The sequence below is a fragment of the Carcharodon carcharias genome, chromosome 11 (genome assembly GCF_017639515.1).
Source record: "Carcharodon carcharias isolate sCarCar2 chromosome 11, sCarCar2.pri, whole genome shotgun sequence".
Taxonomy (NCBI): Eukaryota; Metazoa; Chordata; class Chondrichthyes; order Lamniformes; family Lamnidae; genus Carcharodon; species Carcharodon carcharias.
The window spans coordinates 96721362-96740570 of record NC_054477.1 but is presented as its reverse complement, the minus strand read 5'-3'; the positions used below and the strand labels follow the sequence as shown (position 1 = coordinate 96740570).

The window sequence follows — 19209 nt, the reverse complement described above, 5'->3', positions numbered from 1 at the left end:
CTGCCTGTCAGAGGCAGTAGGAGGCTAAAGCAATGTTGATGTTAATGATCAAGCCTCATTTAAATATTGCCAGTCCATTTTCCACTGAGAAAGGGTGTCTGCTGAGAGGTAGTGATCAGGAAGCCCTTGGCCACCTTTCAAGTTCTAGGTGAGTGGCAGGGAGAGGGAGTTTGGGAAGGACTTGTGAGGTGGGAGGGACAAGTCGAGGGCAGGAGAAGCAGCAACTTCCCTTGTTCCTGGGAAGGAGAAACACTGCTGCTCTTCCTGGCTCCACAAAGCAAAGTTTTAGGCTTTCTGAAAGAACCAGCTGTAGATGTTTCTCTGCCTAGTAGGATACAGCGGCAGTGACAGCAACTTCCTTTCTGAAAACTTTGCAATTTTTACATATTGTTTTTGAAGCTTCATTCATTTAATTTTGACACGGTAGTTTCAGCTGTTTATTCATGATTCAAATGATGAGAACTTGGATTTTCTGTTTAAATCTATTTGCCCAATAATGGAATGTATTTTTCCCAAGCCTTTGCCTTTCCTATTGAAACTGTTCATGACTGGAGAAAGTGGTGGTGCTGTTAAGCATTGCCCACCCATCCAGGACGTGGAATTTTACTTGCCAGGGCTAGCAGCTCTATAACTGGGTGAGGAGATGCTGAATGAGAGAAAGACGCTTCCCCACAACATGTCTGATAAATGTCATACTTCAGCCATCATGCATTCTTCTTCTTTTGGCTTCTCCCATTTTACTTAGAGTAACCACAATGCTGGTTGATCACCCTTCACCAACTCCTTCTGTCTGTCATCCATTCCTCTTCCAGTCTTTTGTTTGTTGTCCCTCCTGCCAGCTTGGCGCACAGATCTTCAATTTTTGGAATGGGGTACCTGTCCAGTTTGGCTGCTTCTGTTAACCATCATTTTGTAGTCCCCACAAATTCAGATGCATTGGTCGGGTCTAAGGATGGGGACCGTGGGTGCTGCCCATTCTGACAACTGAACAGCTTTTATAACTTCAAGTTTCTCTAGCCTGTTTAGCTCAGTGTTGACTTTTTTTCTCAGGGCATATGGCATCGGTGTCGCCTTCATGAAGTGAGGGGTTGCTTCCAGATCCACATAAATCTTGGCCTGCAGGTCCTAGATTTTCCCCAGTTCATCCTGGAAGACAGTGGCATACTTTTTAAGTAGTTCTGGTAGCCCACTTGCTCTTAACTGAAGGACTTCAGACCATTCTAACTTAATCTCCTTTAACCAATTTTGCCCCAGGAGGCTTGGCCCTTCACCTGTTACCACCATCATGGGGTAACTGTGCTGATTGACTTCCATAATGGACAGTTACACTGCTTATGGCTTTTACTTGAACGTCTTCACCTGTATATGTTTTTAACTTGGCCAATTGTTTCAGTCTACAAGCCACTGTTAGGTTTATTTAGTGAGGAAAAGGCTATACCACCCATAGCCTCAGCAAGAATACAGTGATGGGCTTTAATTCTGGCAGCATACGAATACACTTTTGTACATAAGCCTGGCAATCAAATCACAAACGCCGATGCCCTTAGTTGTTTGCCTTTACAAGAAAATGATGAGCTCATCCCAGCTAAATTGATGTTCACCATTATTCAAATATCTGAAGGTATGTTCCCCAATTACTGTACTGGAAGCTCCCATGTCTACTTCCATTTTAACAGGTTTGTCATTTACTTTCACCGTGACAAATATTGGTTCTGTCTTTCCAACTTTCAGATTAAACAATGAGTAAATGTCAGAACTTGTTGTTTCAGGCTCTTCGATATTGTAGGTTTCATTGGGCTTCTTCTTTTGTTCACAAGCCTGCTTGAATCTTTCCTTGCACTGCCTCATTATATGCCCATTTCTGTGACCATAGTAGCATTCGATTTTTTTTAAACTGCCAATCACTAAAAGACTCATTGTTTCTACCTCTATTACAATTATTCTTCGATTTAGCTGTTAAGCTACTTTTCTTTATTTATCGGCTAGCAGGTGCTGTTTCCCGCTTCTCAGCAGAGAAGCTTTTTTACGTCACTTTCGGCTGAGGTTTCCTGCCTGATGTGGAGAACAGCACCATTTTGCGCACCCCATGTTGCTTGTGAATCTCTTACAGCGCTTTCCGTAGACAGCGCTATCTCTAGCGCCTTCTTGAAATCCAGATTTATTTCAGACAATAATATTTTCTGAGTAGTGACATCTTTCACACCACACACTAAACGATCTCTGAGCATATTGTTCAGAGTCTTACTGAACTCACAATGTTCCATTTGCTGCTTCACATTTGCCATGTAGCATGCAATTGTCTCACCTGGGGCTCTATTTCGTGAATTAAACCTAAACCTCTGCGTGGCTGAGAGCTTGGTTTGAAAATGACCCTTCACAAGATTCACCAATTCATCGACTTTCTTTGAATCTGGGGCACTGGGCACCATCAAACTTCGAATCAAACTATAGGTTTTGTTCCCTCAAGTGCTCAAGAGGATCACTCACCTCTTTTCCACTGTAATCTTATTTGCTTGAAAAAAGAACGTGAGATGCTCTATGTATTGAGACCAATCATTTGCGGCTGGTTCAAAAGGATCAATTCTCCCAAATTGTGGCATTTTGAGAGAGGATAACTTCTTCAATTCTAATGGAGCTTGCTACTTACAATCAGTGGATGAGGTGCAGTGCCGATTTCTTTTTAACTTGATTTCTTCTGTTCAATTCTGTTTTATCCTTGTCGCCAGTTTGTTGTAGGGGGCTGAGTTGTACTATTAGTAATAGAGTTGAATTGCAGACACTCCTTGAGTGGAAACATTAAGTTTATTCACAATATATTCAACAGCAACTACACGTGTGCTTTCAACTCTAACTCCATTTTGACACTGACTGCTAAGGTAGCACACATTACTCTCCTATTGGTTACTACAGATCATGTGATCTCTCGTAACAACTATTATTCTTAAAGGTACATTACACACTAAATAAAACGATAATTACTACACCATGTATAATATTGGGGTATTCAAACTATCTAACCTCAGCTTAAACATTTACAGAACAGAGATTCTCTATTCTTACTTTCTAAATATTTACGCTTTTAGCTTTTGGGTGAGAGTTCTGCCTACATCTTTTTCCAGATAAACATCTTGTGGGAGGGACTAGAACTAAGAGTTTAATCCTACAGTTTAAAACTAAGGGGTCTCCCATTTAAGATGGAGATTAGGAGAATTTTTCCCTCAGAGGGTTGTTACTATGTGGAATTCTCTTCCCCAGTGAGCAGCGGATGCAGGGTCCTTGAATATTTTAACGATTGAGTTAGATAGATTCTTGTTTAACAAGAGAGCCAAAAGTTATAGGGGTAGACAGGAAAGTAAAGTTGAGAACACAATCAGATCAGCCATGGTTTTATCAAATGGCAGAGCAGGCTTGGGGGGTAAATGGCCTACTCCTGCTCCTATTTTGTGTGTTCGTATATACCGCTCCTTCTAGAGTGGTGGTTTTCAACCTTTTTGGGTTAAAGAACCCCCCCAATATATTGTGAAATTCCGTGGAACCCCAACACTCTCCCCCTCCTCCCTTCCCACCATATAATAAAATTAAGATGAAAACAAAGTAAATCACTACTGAATGAATGAATGATTATTTTTCATTAAATGTAAGAACAATATATCTTGAATAATTGAAGAATTTGGTACAATTTACAAATGACCTGAAACTTGTGTGGAACCCTTAAGGGATGCTCAGGGAACATTGTTGAAAAACACTGCTCTAGAGTAGAGTTATACCTCCAGCCAGCTGAAGCCAGGCAATGCAAATACTGTTCAACCTGGCTGGAACTTCAACTGAAACTGAAACAATCTTGTCTAGATATTGAAAATCACCATTACTCCAAGTCTCAGTTTAAGGCTCCCTGTGATAATGCAAACAAGAGGAGACTCTCTGCCTTTTCTGTAGTCTTCTTGGATGCACAAAATTCTGAAGAAAAATATTCAAAAACTCTATCTCAAAAGTGAACGTCATTTTGTAGAAGTGTCGGCCTTTCATCAATAGATGGTGCTGTGTGGGAGATATGAAGTAAGTTCAGTTTTGCCACATCCTTCTTGTTCACTATTACTTTCATTCTTTGGTCGACTGTAATAGCAGTCTAGTAGCGAGGTGTCTACTGTCAGGACAAGCAAGTGAGTTTCCCTTGCTTGTCATTTTGTGTGTATTCTATTTATATATTATTATTCCTCTGACTGTCTTGTGCTTTAGTATTTGTGAGTATCTCTATTTTACGTATTATTTAAATTTTATTACATTTTCCTTGTTTCTCCTGTCTCACCTGATTTGCTGAGCTTTAAATTGTACAGGGGAGTCAAACCACGAAATGCTAAATGGTACAAAAGAATGACCCAATTAATTGAGCATATTAATTTTCAAGATTGTTTAGCTTAAAAAAGGCAATCATTAAAGCAACTCGGAAGCAACTTCTTGCTTTCTTTAAAGCAAGGCCGTGCCATATGCTCTGAGGGAGAAGGTTGACACCGAATTGAACCATTTAGAGAGGCTGGGGGTCGTACAGCCGGTTCAATTCTCAGAGTGGGCAGCACCTATAGTCTCTGTCTTAAAACCGGATCAGACCATCCGGATCTGTGGGGACTATAAGCTAACAGTAAACAAAGCTGCCAAGTTGGACAAGTACCCTATCCCCAAGATTGAGGATCTCTATGATAAATTGGCAGGAGCAACAATTTATACTAAACTAGATATGAGTCACATGTATCAACAGCTGGAACTGGATGGTACTTCCAGAGAGTTTGTGACCGTAAACACCCATGAATATATCAATACACGTGTCCACCCTTCGGGGTTTCTTTGGCCTGCGAGATGTTCCAGATGACGATGGAGAGTTTGCTACAAGGACTACCTCAAGTTGTGGCCTACATGGACCACGTCCTAATAACGGGGTTCATGGAAGCTGAACACTTGGCTAATTTGGAGGAAGTCTTGAAACGATTTTTGGAAGCAGCGGTGCACTTAAGAAAAGAAATGTGTACCGTTCAGGCAAGTGAAGCCATTTATTTGGGCCACTGGGTGGATGCCCAAGGATTATACACTGTAGAAGAAAAAGTTAAAGCTATTAAGGAGGCATCTTTGCCTAAAAAGATCTCTGAACTCAAGTCACTCTTAGGTATAGTTAATTATTATGGTCAATTCCAAGTTATCAACACTCATTATTAAAGAAAAACCAGCGTTGGGTTTGGAGGCCATCCCATGAAGAAGCCTTCATGAAAGTTAAACAACACTTGCACTCTTCAAACCTGTTAGTACACTATGACCCTGGTGTTGGTATTAACCTGCGACGCATCCCCCATGGTGTGGGAGCGGTACTATTGCACAAGATGGATGACAGTTCAGAAAGGCCGATAGGCTACCTGTCCAGGATCCTTTCCACAGCTGAAAAAGGGTATTCGCAAATCGATAAAGAAAGGTTATCAATTATTTCTGGAGTTAAAAAATTCCATCAATATGTGCATCGCTGACAGTTTACGATAGTGTCTGACCACAAACCACTCTTGGGTCTGTTCAGTGAAGAAAAAGCTATCCTTCCCATAGCTTCCGCGTGGATTCAAAGATGGGTTTTAATGTTATCCTCATATGAATACACTTTTGTGCATAGACCAGGGATGCATATAGCCAACGCTGATGCCCTAAGTCGCCTTCCTTTGCAGGAGAACATGCCCCAGTTCCCCAAGAGATCATATTAGCAATGAATTTCCTGGATTCCTCACCAGTCTGCACAAGGCAGATAAGAAACTGGATGAATTGTGATCCAGTTCCGTCTAGATTGAGAGACCAAGGGCAGAATTTTTTGTCCCGCAGGTGTGCTGGCGCCTGACCTGAATGGGAGTGAAATAGTGTGCGATGACGTTGGGTAAGCATCCCAATGTCATCGCGCACTCTCACGATATTTTGTCCCTTAATCAATTAATGAAATAGAATTTTTTGCTGCCTGTCCAACCGTTCGGTTGGTGGATGGGCAAACGGGCCAGGCAGCCTTTGCATTTTTAACAAAACCTTATCCATGTGTGGGATGAGGTTTCGGAAAGCAAATAAAAAATTTTTTTAAAACTTGTTTTTAACATGTCCCTGCTAATGTGACAGAGTCACATGAGGGGGGACATGTTTTCCTTATTTTTTTCTTTTTAGTGTTAAAAATTTTCAGCTCCCTGAGGCAGCTCCGTGCCTTCAGGGAGATTTCAGTGTGCGCTCCCCCGCACATATGCACACTTCAGCGCTCACACTTATCCCGCCCCCACATTGGCAGCGCTGAGGGTCTGAGTGCGCTAATGACCCACCAGCATGATCACAGGCGGTGATCAGTTTCGCTGCTACTCCCGGGCTCGCTCGTCGTGCCTGCCGATGAGGTAAAAATCCTGCCCCAAATGTTGAAAAGATGGTCCCAGGAACCAGTCCCTGATGAATTGAAGCCCTTCCTCACTCGAAGGAATAAATTGAGCAGTCAAGGTGGTATCCTGTTATGGGGTGTGCGAGTAGTTGTTCCTTCACAAGGAAGGGAACCACTCTTTGCAGAGTTGCATAGTGCACATCCGGGAATCTCAGGAATGGAGATGATCACGCCAAGTTATTATTGGTGGCTGGACATGGATGGTGATATCAAGAAGGTGGTTAAACGCTGTATATAACTCCAACAGCTACAGAAGTTACCTGTTGTGGTCCTACTACACCCGTTGGGCCCTGGGTGAGACTGCACATAGATTACATCGATCCTTTTTTAAGCGCCGTGTTCCTACTAATGATTGATGCACATTCCAAATGACTAGACGTGTACGAGGTTAGGTTGCCAACGTCAGGTGTAACTATAAAAAAGTTACACCAAAGCTTTTCTGTACATGGATTGCCGAAGTAATCATCCCAGACAATAGTACTGTGTTTACTAGTGCTGGATTTCAAAGATTTGTGAGCCTAAATGGTATCAAGCATGTAAAGATGGGACCATATCATCCATCATCTAACGTATTAGCTGAGAGAGCAGTACAGATTTTTAATGCTGGGGTGAAAAAATTATCAGGAGGAACATTGGAGGCTAAACCTTCACATTTTCTGTTTCACTGTAGAACATCCCCCCACATTACTACAGGTTCAGCACCTTCAGAGTTACTTATGAAGCAACACCTTCGAACTAGATTAAGTCTGGTACTTCCCAGTTCAGAGGGGAACGTGGAGAAAGGTCAAGGGAATCAAGAAGTGACTCATGGGGCAGGATTTTCCTGTTGGCGAGTGGGCCCCGCCCCCCACTCGCCGACGCGTAAAATGATGCGCCATTGACAGAGTCATTGAAGTAAATAATGGACCTACCTGTCCAACCTTAAGGTTGGCGGGCAGGCCAGGTGCCCTGGCAGGCTTCAGAAAAAGCATGAAACCTCATCCATGGGCAGGATGAGGTTTCATGTAGATTTTAAAAAATTTAATTAAAGTTTTTTAAAAAGTTATGGAAATGTCCCAACTCATGTGACAGTGTCACATGAGGGGACATGTCAGGGATCTTTTTTTCCTATTTTTAATAATTTGTACAGTAGAGATGATCTCCCTGAGGGAGCACTTAACCTCAGGGAGATGAGTGCGCTCTTTCATGCACATGCGCGAAAAAGTGCACTCTTGGGTTTAGGGACCCCCCCCCCCCGCCCACACAGGGAGCGCACAGCGCACATCATGCCCACGTAAAATGGCGGCACACCCGCACGTCAACTTAAAATCCTGCCCATGATTTGCATAGTTGTGAGCGAAAATTTACTGTTGATGAAGCAGCATACGTATAAAACTTGGTAAGTGGATTGAGATGGTTACCTGCTGTAATAGTTTCTGTGACTGGACCCTTGTCGTACCACATAGAAATGGATGGCCAGATCACCGGTAAACATGGATCATTTGAGAAGAAGGGAAATACTCCAACAAAATGACCTGTAAGCATTGTAGAACCAGTGGTCCATGCTGAAATTGTTCAACCAAGGATAGACATACTAGATGTCTCTGTCAGAGTAGATAACACTGAACTGCCTGTGCCTGAAGAGTTACCTGATGTTGCTGTGGTTCCAAATAATGTGGATCCTGTAAAAGATTCAAAAATCATGGAGTTATGACGTTCCACCAGGATCAGGAAACCACCTGAGAGATTGAACTTAATTCCATAACCCATGAATATACTTGTAATGTCATGAAGGTTCTTGTTCTAGAGTTGTTCTTCTAGTTGTGGAGCTTGATGGAAGCATGTAACTACTGCTGCAGCCTGTAAATAAAGTTCGATGTTTCTAATGAGAAACCTGTCTGGAAAATGAAGTCCACAACAACCGTAACAATTACATACTGCATTCTGGGATGGAGTTATTGCTCTACTTTTATAATCAGTTCCAGCCTAATTCTGGCCTCACAGTTCAGGCACAAACACTTCCTGGCAGGATTTGTGGATAGTAATTAGGAACAAATGATAAGGTTGATTTCCTTCTCATAGGCAAGATGGCTGACTCTAATTCTTATTCCTCTATTGAGGTAGCCCAGACTGAAATCAGCTAACATAACACTGACCATTGAACAAACTTTGGACTTTCCTGCTCTTTTTGGCTCGTTTTTACAGTAGGTCTACTAACTGAACTATGTGGATGCCATGTAGTCAGATATTATCATTCTTACAGTTAACCTTTGGAAAGGGAGGAGAAAGTTGCTGCTGTGAAAACAAATAGCCAGTGTAGAATGCCCCAAATTGGTCTCTGTTGCAGAAGGGAGGGCAAAGGGTTCAGATATTGAATTACATTCTCGAGCTTCAAAACAAATTGACATTCATGGGCTTTAGTTTTTTTTTTACACTAATGGTTGACGGTGCACAAGTGACATCCGGTCACTGGTCTCTCATTAACCTGAGTTAACTAATTTTCACAAAGCAATTGTGCAATGAGCTCTCACAGTTACTGCAATTTCTTACTGGGGAGAAAAACAAATATATTCTGATTGAGAATGGTTGTATGATTGTAGAACTAGATATATTTTTAAGTGAGGTAAAGAAAGGAAATACACTCCAGCATACCACAAGAAGTAACTAAATATAAGAAGATTGTGTACTGGCGGTTAGTGTACTGCTAACCAAATGTAATCATGTTTCTCTGCAAATTTGTGATATGGAGTATTTTAGTATGGATATGACAGATCGCTATTAAAAACGGAATCTGGGAACGAGGAGGACAAGTAGTCAATATCCTGAATTCAATTACACAGCTACAATTCTTTTGGGCTTGAAGATTGATATTCCTGAGCTTTAACATTTGCTGATGGCTCAAAGTGAGGAAGTAGTTTATGCTCTCCTTTTATTCAGTACTTGACAATATTAATGGTAGGTCATGGAGTAGGAAATGTACACCCTGGACTTAAAGAAAGACTGAAATACAGCAAGGGTAGATGGTGGTGTCACTGGACCAGTAATTCTGAGGCCAACGTTCTGAGCACATGCCACTGTCATGGCAGTCGGTTGAATTTAAATTTAATTAATAAAAACCTGGAATTGAAAGTTAGTCTCAGTAATAGTGCTGTGAAGTTATTGTAAAATATCACCTGGTTCATGAATGCCTTTTAGGGAAGGAAATCTGTCATCCTTACCTGGTCTGGCCTACATGTGACTCCAGACCCACAGCAATGAGGTTGACTCTTAATTGCCCTCTGAAAGGACCTAGCAAGCCACTCAGTTGTACCAAACCATGACAGAAAAGTCAAAAAGTAATAAAATGGACCACCTGGCATTGACTTAGGCACTGGAAATGATAACAGACACCCAATACTGCAAAGTCCTCCTTACTAACATCTGGGAGCTTATGCAAAAATTGGGAAATCTGTCCCACAGACCAGTGAAGCAGCAGCCTGATATAGTCCCAGACACCACTATCACCAGCCCTAAGTATGTCCTGCCCCACTAGCAGAACAGACCCAGCAGATGTGGTGGCACTGTGTATAAAGTTGGAAGGGAGCTGCACTGGGAGTCCTCAAACATTGACTTGCGATCCCAGTAAGTCTCCTGCCATCAGATCAAATATGGGCAAAGGCACTTGCAACTGATTACTACCTACCCACCGTCACCCCGCTATCCCCCCTCCCCGCCCCCCACTGCCATAACCCATCTAGCCGTCTGAACCAGTACTCCTCCATTTTGGACACCGCCTGGATGAAGCATTGAGGTGGCAAAGGCACAGAATGTATTCTGGGAGTGGGACTTCAATGTCCATCACCAAGAGTTGTTTGGTATCATCACTACTAACCCAGCTGTCTAAGCCCTGAAGGACATATCTGCCAGACTGGGCCTGTGACAGGTGGTGAGGAAACCAACAAGAGGGAAAATCCTATCAGACCTTGTCCTCGTCAACCTTCCTGTTGCAGATGCAACTACTCATGGCAATATAGTGACCACTGCACAGTCTTTGATATAATGTCTTCACAACGAGTATGCCCTTCATTGCGTTATGTGGGACTACCACCATGCTAAATGGGACAGACTCAAAACAGATCTAGTAGTTCAAAACTAGACATCCATGAGGCATTGTGAATTACCAGCAGCAGAATTGTAACTTCATGGCCTGGCATATCCTTCACTCCACCTAACCATCAAGCCAAGGATCAACCCAAGTTCATTGAAGAGTGTGGGGAACATGCCATGAGCAGCACGAGGCATACCTAAAAGTAAGGTGCTAACCTGGTGAAGCTACAATACAGGGCCACTTGCATGCCAAATAACAGAAGCAGCAAGTGATAGGCAGAGCTCAGAGCTAAACAATTCCACAACCAACAGATCAGATCAAAGCACTGCAGTCCTGCCTCATTCAATTATGCATAGTGATGGACAATTGAACAACTAAAAGGAGGAGGAGGCTCCACAAATCTTCCTATCCTCAATGATGGGGGAGCCCAGCACATCAGTGCAAAAAACAAGACTGAAGCATTTGCAACAATTTTCAGCCCCATGTGCCAGGTAGATGATCCATCTCAGCCTCCTCCTGAAGTCCCCAGCATCACAGATGTCTCTCTTCAGCCAATTCAATTCACTCCACATGATATCAATAAACGGCTGAAGGCATTGGATACTGAAAAGGCTATGGGCCCTGACAACATCCTGGCAATAGCACTGAAGGTTTGGATCCCAGAACTAGCTGTGCCCCTAGCCATGCTGTTCCAGTACAGCTACAACACCAACCATCTACCCAATTTCCCAGGTATGTTCTATCCACAAAAGGCAGGACAAATCAAATCCAGCCAATTATCGCCCCTTGGCCTCCTCTCAATAATCAGCGAGGCGAAAGTGATGGAAGGTGCCATCGACAGTTCTATCAAGCAGCACTTACACAGCAATAACCTATTCACTAATGCTTACTTTAGGTTCCATCAGGGTCAGTACAAGGTACAAGTCAGGAGCATGATGGAATACTCTCCACTTACCTGGATGAGTGCAGCTCCAACAACACTCAAGAAGCTCAACACCATCCAAGATAAATCAGTCCACTTGCCTTCCACCAACTTAACCATTTACTCCCTCCATTACCAGTGCAACATATAGTGGCAGCAGTATGCACTATACACAAGATGCACCGCCGGAATTCACCAAGACTCCTTCGACAGCACCTTCCAAACCCACAACTTCTACCACCTAGAAGAACAAGGGCAGCAGGTGTATGGATACATCACCAACTGCAAGGTCCCCACCAAGCCACACCATCCTGACTTGGAACTATATCGCAATTCCTTCACTGTCATTGAATCAAAATCTTGGAACCCCCTTCCTAACAGCACTGTGTAAATAGTCGCACGAGATGGACTTCAGTAGTTAAGAAGGTGGCTCACCACCAACTTCTTAAGGGCAATTCGGGATGAGCAACAAATCCAGGCCTTGCAAGTGACACCCACGTCCAATGAAAGAATAAAAAAAACTAACTGATGCTGTGATTTGGCTGATGTTTGTGTAAAGGAATTTCTGGAAGACAAGGAGCACATTCCTGAGGAGATTGTGCCTCTCACAAGGACACTGACTTCAAGATCATTGCTTGGCAAACCTTTTATTATTGAGTGGAACAACAGATGGATGAATTGCGCATGTTGAAACAATGTCACATACAGGCAGTATTTGTGATCCACTTTCATTGACCCTTTATTTGCAGATGAATAAAGGTTTGTTAAACACATTTTCATGAAGACAGCATGCTTTCAAATTAAATGTTATTTCCACAAACAATAAAGATTGAGCTTGTGACACGACACATTTTCTATACAGAGAGGACTCTGAAAATTCCTTGGCTGTAAATAGAAAATGTGGAAATACAAGGGTCCCAACCGAAGTATTGAATCATCTCATCTTATAGATGCTGTGCATTCTTTGTTTTGATTTCAGATTTCCAGTGGTTACAGATTTTCTCCAGAATTTTGGTTGTACAATTGCAGTGCAGATAATTAATGAGAATATTGTTCAATGTGTGTTATTACAGAATGGCTGCAAAAGAGAAGCAGATCCTCTGTGTTGGGCTAGTATGTTTGGACGTTATTAATGTGGTCGATAAATTTCCAGTTGAAGACACAGATACACGGTAAAAAAATATCATCAATGAGTTGTGCAATGAGTTAAAAGTTTTCAATCTTTAGCAGTTTTATTGGATTCAATTAACTCATTTTAAAGACTAATTGAGATTTCTACTGCTTTTTGTCTGATCTTTGACACATTTGCTATCCCACTATGTTCCAGAAATCCGGCAAGATTTCGTTTTGTTCGGTCACCGCTTTCATTTGAACATGGAAATTAAACTCTTGTTTTTTTTTTATCCAATGTATTGGCATGAATGAAAAAGAAAAATATATTTGCATTTATATGATGCATTTCATGACCTCAGAATGTCCCAAAGTGGAATAGGACTCATGAAATACTTTTGTAAAATAGGATATGTGGCAGCCAATTTTCACATTGCAAGGTCTCACAAATAGCAATGTGATAATGACCAGATAATCTAGGTATGACTGTTGGCCAGGACACTGGGAGAACCTCCCTATTCTTCTTTAAAAAGTGCCATGGGACCTAGCGGGGAGACAGGCCCTCAGTTTAACACCTCATCTGAAAGACACCTTTGACAATGCAGCTTTGCTCAATACTGAGCTGGAATATCTGATTGGGGCTAGAATCCATTGATTGCAAAAATGCTATAAACTTATCAAAATAAAACTAGGGATTTTGTTTTGAAACTATATAACCAAATTTCAATTCTCACTTGCATTTATTTTTTTAGATGTTTAACTCAGAGATGGCAACGGGGTGGGAATGCCTCCAATACATGTACAGTTCTGTCATTACTCGGTGCTCCCTGTGGATTCATGGGCTCTCTGGCGCCTGGACGTGTTTCAGAGTAAGCTAGAATAATTGTTTTTATTACGTCACTAAGCATTTTTGTATCTTGTTGTCAGCGTGACACACTTCTAAAAGTATTCTTTATGCTTAATGATACTTCATACATATTCTTCAGTTATGTTTAAAATTAATGTATGAATAACATCCATGGTGACATGGATCAACAGGGTTGTAATATGTGAAAGGCCGTTTGTACGGATTCCTAAGTGTAATGGGATGGACAAGCAAACTGTATTACCACATTTATGTACAGGAAAAATAAGAACATAAGAAATAGGAACAGGAGTAGACCATTTGGCCCCTCAATCCTGCTCCGGCATTCAATAAGATCATGGCTGATATTGTGTTTCGATTTCCACATTTCCATCTAACCCCGATAACCTTTGATTCCCTTGCCTAACAAGAATCTATCTAACTATGCCTTAAAAATATTCAATTACCCCGCCTCTACCACCTTCTGAGGTAGGGAATTCCAAAGTCGCACAACGCTTTGAGAGGAAAGATTTCTCCTCATCTCTGTCCTAAAACCCCCTAATTTTAAAATGGTGCCCCCTAATTCTGGACTCACCCACGAGAGGAAACCTGACTTTAACTGATCAAAACACGAAATGGAATCACCCAGTTTTAATTATTTCACTTTTGCTAAAAAAAAGACATGATGTGGAACTTTTTATCTTGCACTTATCAGGACAGACAGAAGAATGCCAAATTTCAAAGGAAGCAACAATTTATACTGCGTGAGAAAAGAGTGCTGATTGGTTGGCAAGTTGACTCTGGTCGAGGTGTTGCCTTGGCAAATGCACCAGGGAACTATTGTGCCCCCAAGCTTTTGTTTAGTTCAAAAATGGCACAATGCTTGGGCATGTCCTTTTGCCTGCAGAGGACAGGTCCTTGCGTATGAATATACATAGCTTCTGGCAAACATAAGTGAACCACATTGTGTGCCCAACTGATCATTTTAAATTGGTTGTTAATGTAATTCTTAGCACACTTGGGATTGTTCAGTAAATGCTGTCCAATCGCAGTATTACATCTAACATTAGATATTATGTCCTGAGTTTTGCAAGCATGGGCTGGTTGAGTACAGCCTGTTGTGTAGACTTTGAATTACAATACACTCTAAATGGTGAAAATACAACAAAACGTCCAAAGATTGCAGCTTTTTATGAAAAGGTAAAGTAACCATGCACCTTCAGATCTAAAAAATCTCAAATTCAACCATTGCAAAAAAACCATTGTCTTTATTTCCTTTCAATAAAAATGGTACAATTTTACCTTGAAGGGATTCAAACTCTAGTACTAAACCCCAGAGTAAGACTTATTGGCAAAAAGGACAATCACTAATTTAGAATGCAAAGTAGCAAAGTTTATTGGACAATAAAGATTAATGTTTAACATTCCACTAGTTGAGGCGTGGCATGATTACAGCGTCTTTTCTGTGGATCTGAGGACTTCTGGGGTCTTCTCTTCTTGATCCCTAGGACCTAGCCTCTTGACTCTCGAAGTCTTGAAGATTCTATCTTAGTCAACTTACAAAAACCTCTTTGCAGTGTGAAGACTTCTAATTTCCTAGTCTATCTATTTTACAGCTGCTTACTGAATGCTTTCTCGTTTTCTCTGTCTGTCTCTCTCTCTCCCCTAGACTACAATTGCTGCTGAATGCTGAAGGCAGCTTTCACTTTCACTTTCTTCTTAAAGCAACTACATCTAGTCCTAATACTGAATTCTAATATTGATCTAATACTGATACCTTGGACTTCTTACAGCAAATCTTCATCCTTACTTCTGGATTCTTACAGAAATCCATAGCCTATAATCAACTCTGGGCTTCTTGTGGCAAACTCTAAAGCTATATTTACCTCTGGGTTTCTTGTGGTCAACTCCAAACCTTGGCTGTCGACTGGCACAACTGCTAACTCCTAACTCTCTCCTGGTAAGAGCCCCTTTTAGCAAATCCCCTGAGGCCAATGCTACCCTCTGGCAAATGCAAAGACCTTAGTGCTACTTCTCTATTTTTATACCATTTTCTCAGGCAGCTTTTGCAACATTCAGCCCAAGTCTGAGCACCATTGTGTCAATGTAACTAATAACTTTACCCAAAAATTGGTACCTCCTGATCAATAGGAAGTGAGCTCATGGCTTCCCTACAACAACCTAACCTCAGCTTACACCCTATATTTACAATTCTTGACCAAGAGAAGTGCTTATGGCTTCCCTACAATAAAGTAACATTGACTTGTACCCTTTTCTTACAATTCTAACTCTCAGGCCATCCTTTTATCCAATCAGTATTCCAGTTTTCGTTTCTGTTCACTGTTAATGCCGGACTCATTGGAGCCCAAATGCAACATGTGTCCCAATTACAACCTTGGTTCATTTCTGTGTATTTTTTCTTCCTTAAAGCCATTATATAGTTTTATACTTAAAGAAGTGCCAACTTAAAAACTTCTTAATAACATTCCAATAATACATACAAATTAAGACTTTCCATCACTAAGCTTATGTACAGTACAATTTGATAACTTAAGCCTTATTAATTACACAGATGTGTCAATGAGGTAAAGTCTAACAACCTGAAAGTTTGCACTAGATACTATCTCAGATTTAGCATTGCCAATCATCTGTAAGCAGAGCCCCACATCATCTACAACCAACAGTTTATTGTTACTGTCCAATATGTAGTTATGCAGTATATGCGTATCCATTTGATCTCACAATTAAACCAGCTGCCTTGACTCAAAAACTGTTTAGGGCTGAATGGCCTACTCATTCCCCTTGTTTTTCTGTGCAGTACCCACATGGTCAGTTCAACTAAGATCCCATGCTGTGCTTAATGAGGAGAGGCCATTTCAATGTTATGTCCAGCCTCCTGTGTAGCAAACCGCATTGTCTCAAACTAATATATGTGAGAAACACAATTCTGTTCAGACACTTCTGTTCAGGCCTGGTATTTCCTGGAAGGTGCAAATGGATAAACGCTGGTGTATGCTCTGATCCTTATGTTGATAACCTGCACCAAAAATTCCCAGAAAAGTCATCTGAATATACAGCAGCATGCTTAATGATGGATCAGGGACCTTATGTTGAAAACGCCAACTTGCATTTAACATCAGAAACCCAACAGTGTGGCACCATAGAAGTTCAGAACTGGCACAAAAGTTCAGAACAAGGCTTGAAGTGGAAGGTAAGGGTGGCATCTCTATCTAATCTGAAATTACTTCAAATTACTTCACACTTTATTTTATTCTGGAAATCACTGTAAAAGAAGTAATATCCATTATCTTTATATTCTCACTTACACAGATAATATCACAAGAAGAATCTTGTGAATAGAAGAAACAGGGGTATTGTCACTGGATTAGTATCTCAGAGACCCAGGGTATTGCTTGGTAGACCTGGGTTCAAATCCCACCATGGCAGATGGTGAAATTGTAATTCACTAAAAACCTGGAATTAAAATGATGATAACCACGAAACCATTGCTGATTGTTGTAAAAACCCATCTGGTTCACTAATGTCCTTTAGGGAAGGAAACCTGCTGTCCTTACTTGGTCTGGCCCTCACGTGACTTCAGACCAGGTAAGGACAGCAGATTTCCTTGTGTTGATAACCTGCACCAAAAATTCCCAGAAAAGTCATCTGAATATACAGCAGCAAGCTTAATGTTCCATGTGACTCCATGTGGTTGACTCTTAACTCATTGTCTTAATTTAATATTGCTCTCTGAACAAGGGCAATTAAGGATGGGCAATAAATGCTGGCCTAGCCAGCGAGGCCCACATCCCATGAATGAATAAAATAAAACAAGAAGAATCGAGAAGGAGGGTTTTGAATCTCAAAAGTAAGGACCTGTGGGTTCTCCACTGTGAAGTTCAGTGGTGCTGAGAGCAACAGCTGGAGACAGAAAAGGGGAAAGATCCCTATAAAGTTGCCTATTTGATACCTAAGTAGCTAGAATGGCCCTGACAGCCACCTCACTGCTGCTATATGTTGGTGACCAGTGCCACAAAGAGTACAATGACCTGTCCAGACAAGATAAAAAACTTGGTAATCTCTTTAAATTAATAAAACGAAACTAAATCAAAGTATCTTTTATCTTATTATCCTCATATAATGCTATCAGTATGTCCTTCTATTCCTTTCTTGCTCCTTATCTAGCTTACCTGTTAATGCATCTATGCTAGTCATCTCAGCTACTCATTGTGATAGCAAATTCCCCACATTCAAGCTATTCTTGCCATAATATTTGCAATTGCTGCATATTGCAGTATTGTTTCATGTTGTTTAAAAGCTCAAGTGTTGTGAGATACAGTTTTTGAATACTGAATAAACAATAGTGAAAGATAGGTCTTGACATTTTAAAAAGGATTTCCTTGCATTGGAGGTGGTACTGCAAAGGTTCACTAAATTGGCCCCTGGGATGAGGGGGGATGTCTTCTGATGAGATGTTGAGTAAATTGAGCCTATATTCTCTGGAATTTAGAAGAATGAGAGGCAGTTTCATTGAAACCTACAAAATTCTGAAGGGGTTTGATAGGGTTGTGCTGAGAGATTGGCTGGAATTTCCTGCCTTTTTTGACATCAGGTGTCATGGCATGACAATTTGGCAATAAGGCCAACAATCGGCTTTACGCTGTTGTGAAACCGATTTGCAACTGTCTGGTCCGCTCATCAATGGTGGGGCACGCTTCCCGCTGCCAGACATTGGGAATGTTATTTGAATACATTTGTTTCCAATTATAATCCCTGCTTGCCGGAATCATCCCCCGACACTGGATCATCCCAGCACGTTAGCATGATTGCACGCCGATGTGTTTCACAACTGTACATAAGTGACATGCATCTCACGAACCGCACTTCACTCCGGACTTGGAGGTTTGTTTGCCTACCTTGCTTTGGGCAGTATTCATAGTCATCAGTGCCAGGCTTAGCAGACAGCACCATGTCACTTTTAGGGAGGCTGACAGGCAGGTCTCTACCTACCAGACCAGCTTAAAGCAGGGGTGGCTTTTCAACAGCTGCAGTGTGAGGGCCATACTGGGGAAGGGGGATATCCCAGGGTGTGTGTGGGGGCACATGTTGATCTGTGCAAGTGGCCTCAAGATGGTGAGGGCTGAGGGTTTGTGTGAGAGAGTGGGTGGTGATGTTCCATGAGCTGGCAGTGAGTGAGATGCTAGTGAATGTGATGGCCTTGTGGGTGTGTGAGTTTAGATTGATGAGATGGTTGCCTTACCTGGCAGCACAGATAAGATCATTCATCTGTTCTCTGCACGGGATGGCTGATCTCTTGTGTCCAGCATTGGCACTGACCACCTCTGCCACCACCTCCCAAGCCAGAATGGTGAGACTCCTTCGGCCAAAGCTGGGGTAGAGGACATCGTGGCCGGCATCCAAAGTGTCCAGAAGGCGTCCCAGAAATGTGTCCCTGAAGCAGGGGGGCTGCATTCTTCTTAGCTTTTGGGGCCATGTCTCCACCAGTGCCCTCCTGGGTTGCAAGCATTGAGAAGTGTGCGTGCAGCTGCAGTTTAAATATGGCGCCCTGTGTGAGGAAGCGGCAAGGTAATGGTGTGGTGGGCAAATTGGATGCCACCTGCCAGTGAGATGGCATGTTTCCTGTGGCTGCATAATTAATGAGGTGGGGATGGGACGATACAGCACAAAAAGCTGCCTTTGTGGCCGGGGGTAAAATGTCCTTTTTCCCACCTGCTACTGCACATAGTACAAATCTGGGACAATTCTGCCCATTGTTTTTGCTGGTTGGGGAATTTAAAACACGGGGACACACTCTCAGGATAAGGTGCCGATCA

The 19209-nt window shown here is 41.9% G+C and overlaps 1 protein-coding gene across 4 annotated transcripts in view; it reads left to right on the top strand.

Moving 5' to 3' along the window:
* Positions 1-4088: 4088 nt before the first annotated feature.
* Positions 4089-19209, top strand: part of khk (ketohexokinase) — a 60623-nt gene continuing 45502 nt past the window's right edge. For 2 of the 4 annotated variants that reach the window (XM_041199959.1, XM_041199957.1), the window contains exons 1-3: positions 4089-4160; positions 12495-12593; positions 13284-13400. In XM_041199959.1, the coding sequence (XP_041055893.1) occupies positions 12496-12593; positions 13284-13400 (215 nt within the window). In that variant the 5' untranslated portion in view covers positions 4089-4160; position 12495. The other 2 variants (XM_041199958.1, XM_041199956.1) reach the window with 2 other exon arrangements.